Source organism: Rhinichthys klamathensis, unplaced genomic scaffold (genome assembly GCF_029890125.1).
Source record: "Rhinichthys klamathensis goyatoka isolate OS25496 unplaced genomic scaffold, OSU_Roscu_1.1 h1tg000133l_1, whole genome shotgun sequence".
Lineage (NCBI taxonomy): Eukaryota > Metazoa > Chordata > Actinopteri > Cypriniformes > Leuciscidae > Rhinichthys > Rhinichthys klamathensis.
The window spans coordinates 3129167-3132841 of record NW_026606668.1 but is presented as its reverse complement, the minus strand read 5'-3'; the positions used below and the strand labels follow the sequence as shown (position 1 = coordinate 3132841).

Sequence of the window (3675 nt, the reverse complement as noted above, 5' to 3'; positions counted from 1 at the left end):
GAAGACTGATAAAAACCCATGCGCGCGCTCTCTGCTGAGTGGACATGGATTCACAGGCGGCACGTGCAGAACGTGCTTAACGTGCCTAAAGTGTTTTCCTCTCTTTCTTACTTTCTTTTTGGTCATTTGCACATACATTTGTTATTTCCATTAAAATATAGCATTCAGTTTAAATTAAATGGATGATATCAATAGAGAATATGGAATAAATAGACAACATTCAATACAAGTTATCTCTCTCTGAAAATGTATGGAATTAACCTCTTTAACGATAAAAAAACTAATGAAATGAAATGAAAATAATAAAGAAAAATTACGAAATAAAAAAGATAAAGGTGAAATAGAAAGAAATGAGCAGATTATAAAGCTGTTGAATCATGAATCCAAAGCAAAGACGGCCATACAGTTGGAAAATTATACTAACAACATTTTGATAAAAAATTTTAACAGAGTTCCACCATCATAAATTCATTTCCCAAGTGTGTAAGAAATAAATTGCAAAAAAAAAAAAAAAACAACAACAACGGAACTCGTGGCAAATCTATGTTATACACGGAACAAAAAATACTGTCGAACCGTTTCAGTGGTCCGTCCCTTAAATCTCCCCCCACACGTCACACGTGTGATAAACATTCATCAGTTAATATGGTATGGTTTTAGTTAAACCCTTTGTTTAAATAAGAACTACTTTTTAGAATTGTATGTTTAACAATTAGTATTCTCATTTCAGCCGAAGGCAGCGAAAGGTAAGGGACAGGTGGAGAAGAAGGCTATTCACCCATACAGCAGGAAAGCTGCATATCTGGCAAGAGCTGCCATCAAACAAGATAGGAAAGAAAAGTACGTGTATTTCATTTAAAGGGAAATACAAATTTATGTTGTATTGCCACGGTACATTTTTTATGCTGTTACACCTGTAAATGTAATATTTGTTTAACCATTTCTAGGTCAAAGGGTGAAAAGGCACAGCGTCTAAATTTGATTGGTAAGTAACGTTAGGCTTTTTTTTGTTCTGCCTTCGTGTAAGCAAGGGATTTAAAAGCTTGTTTTGCGGACAATGAAAAAGTGTCAGTATGCCGCAATTTTACCCCGTTCTCTTTGATAACATTATTTCTGATACGTTCTAGGTGTAGGGACTTTCAAAACGTCCAGGTTTTTTTTTCTTGGTCATGTGAACGTCAGAGAAAACGTAACTTTGCAAACATTGTATAACCGTTACTTTTAAATGTTCCATGAATTCTGTATTTGTTTTGTGCTAACGTTCAGAGAACATAATTAAAGACCAGAGAACATAATTAAAGACCAGATAACTTTGAACGGACGTTGTATTAACGTTACTGGAAGAACGTTTGTTCATAACTTTGAGAGAACCTTGTCAGAACGTTAGCCAAAGTTCCGTGAACGTACCGTTAGATGCTCACATAAGGATAAACTTTATTTGTCCCCGAAGGGAAATTTATCTTGGGCAAAGTGCTACAGTATTACTCTGACCATACAACAACAACTAAGCAAACAACAACACAGTTAAAACACAACAGTGTATAAACATAAAATACAAGTTATGTAAAGTACTTAATACAGTAAAGTGCTATAGGTGCGTTGTTCTTGGTCAAACTCAGCAGTTTTCAGCAGGAACAAATGAAAGCTTCAGCTTCCAAGCTTTCATGTCTTCACTCATTTTCTACAGGTGAAAAACTTTTGTGGTTCCAAAGCCAACTGGACCCTGACAAGTTAGAATACACCAAACGTGATGCTTGTGAAGTAATTGAGAGGTACAACTACTCCCAAGTAAACATGCTGTTATAACTTGTAACGTTCATAAACAGCACTGTCTTTGGTTTCGAAATGTTAGCTGTACAGTGAGAATAATCTTGGTTTATATAAGATATCCTCCTCCTCAGGTACCTTCACCGGTTTGATGGAGAGTTGGAGCAGATTGAGTTAGCGAACAGTATTAAAGGACGACAGGGTCGTCAGCATGGATCTAGAGAGGCTATCATCAATCAAACAGTAGAGCGAGAGAGAGCTCAGTATGAAGGCAGTGGCTTTGGTGAGTTTTCTACATTCTCCTGAACTTTTGTGAAGGTCTCTTTTATCTTTGTTTCTTGCCTTACAAGACTTTTATGAGAGCAATGTTAAAACAGCTTGAATAAAATGGTTTCTTGCATTAGTTGGACGCTATTTCTCAAAAACAAGTTTAAAATATTTATTATTAAACAAACGCCATCGCACACCTGTAGGTGATAGGTGCGTAGGAAAGGAAGACCAAGATTGGTCGACAATCTACAAATAGGAACTCCCGCACACTATCAGTACTTGCAAATAAAACTTTTATTTTAGCGGCAACACGTCATCAAACAGTTACAACACATAATTGTACGCAGTTATGTAAGTTAGTATGGTTGTAACTGTGTACAATTACGTGTTGTAACTGTTTGATGACGTGTTGCCGCTAAAATAAGTTTTATTTGCAAGTACTGATAGTGTGCGGGAGTTCCTATTTGTAAAATATTTATTATAAAATTGACAAATCATGCTAATAATGCTTGTCTAAGGTCAGTACTTCAGAGCAAAAATGTGCATTCTCAAGCCATGCATAAAAAATACTTTTATTTGTTGATTCAAAGTCAACCCTTCGTTTTTAAAGTCGGAATATCCGAGTGAAACGACTTTTCAAACAAGAAAAAATGTAGGATCGTTGGCTGTTAACTCAAGCCAGTAAACACATCATCATAGAAGAGATGAGAAGAAATGTACTGCAAGAGTGAGACTGTTATTTTGATTAAAGATTAAAAGGGAACATGGAGAGAAAAAAAAGATCTGCATTGATCTATTATAATAAATGCTGCTATATTCCATAGAAAAGTAAGAATTGTGAATGTTGATTTCATGGTGACTAACTTTTATTGCCATCCTGTATGCATCTTGTGCTTGCAACGTAAAAAAAAAAATCTTTATTAACCTTTGGCAACATCATGTTCTAGTCTAGTGGTTTAAAAATTGTCTGTCTTTTTTCCCTTTACAGAAATCCCTGACATTATCAATTCTAAGCATCTGAAAATATTCAGGTAATTATTACTTAAAACATACTTTTTATTAAACACTTTTATAGCAAGTCATCAGATTTAAAGAATTTCTGGCACAAAGCTATCTATGTAAAGTCCCATCCACACTGTAACCGTGTCAAATTCGTCTAACTTTAAGCCGCATTTGTTTAACAGAGAGTGGAGCGGTGACCTCAAGAAACTTCCCAACATTAAGATGAGAAAGGTTTCAGCCAAACGCTCTGACAGTACATCGTCTGCAGTTTCACAAGATAAACACATGGAGGAAGATAATGAGGAAGATGCATCTCTGAATTCCATAGTACTGTGAAATCCTGCAGCTCTACTACAGTACAGATTACTGTAGAGTAATGGACAACTTGCTGTGTGCAAGGACAGAAAGGGCAAGACTGTGCGTTTTGTGCTGCTAGTGCTTTTTACTTGTAGCCATAGTGTTTTGGGTCTCTGGCAAAAATGTCTTGTTGTGAGGAAGGGAGTTACTCAAGTAACACAATACTATTAATACATAAATAAACAGACTTTGAAACAGTTTGATACATTCACTGGTTTATTGCACTGACTGATTTTTGCATGTTTCTTTTATAATGTGCATTTGAGTTGTGAACACTGA

At 35.6% G+C, this 3675-nt stretch overlaps 1 protein-coding gene across 1 annotated transcript; it reads left to right on the top strand.

Annotated features, from left to right (window-relative positions):
• The first annotated feature begins 592 nt into the window (after nt 1-592).
• tma16 (translation machinery associated 16 homolog) lies at nt 593-3487 on the top strand. Its single transcript, XM_056256763.1, has 7 exons — nt 593-648; nt 731-840; nt 948-985; nt 1688-1772; nt 1902-2050; nt 3026-3068; nt 3222-3487. The coding sequence occupies exons 1-7, from the start codon at nt 646-648 to the stop codon at nt 3373-3375; spliced, it is 582 nt and encodes a 193-aa protein (XP_056112738.1). The 5' UTR covers nt 593-645; the 3' UTR covers nt 3376-3487.
• Nucleotides 3488-3675: the final 188 nt, after the last annotated feature.

Excerpts from the sequence above, each read along its gene's own strand:
- tma16 (XM_056256763.1), top strand. Across the intron at positions 841-947 it reads AAACAAGATAGGAAAGAAAA|GTCAAAGGGTGAAAAGGCAC; the intron begins GTACGTGTATTT and ends AACCATTTCTAG. Across the intron at positions 986-1,687 it reads ACAGCGTCTAAATTTGATTG|GTGAAAAACTTTTGTGGTTC; the intron begins GTAAGTAACGTT and ends CATTTTCTACAG.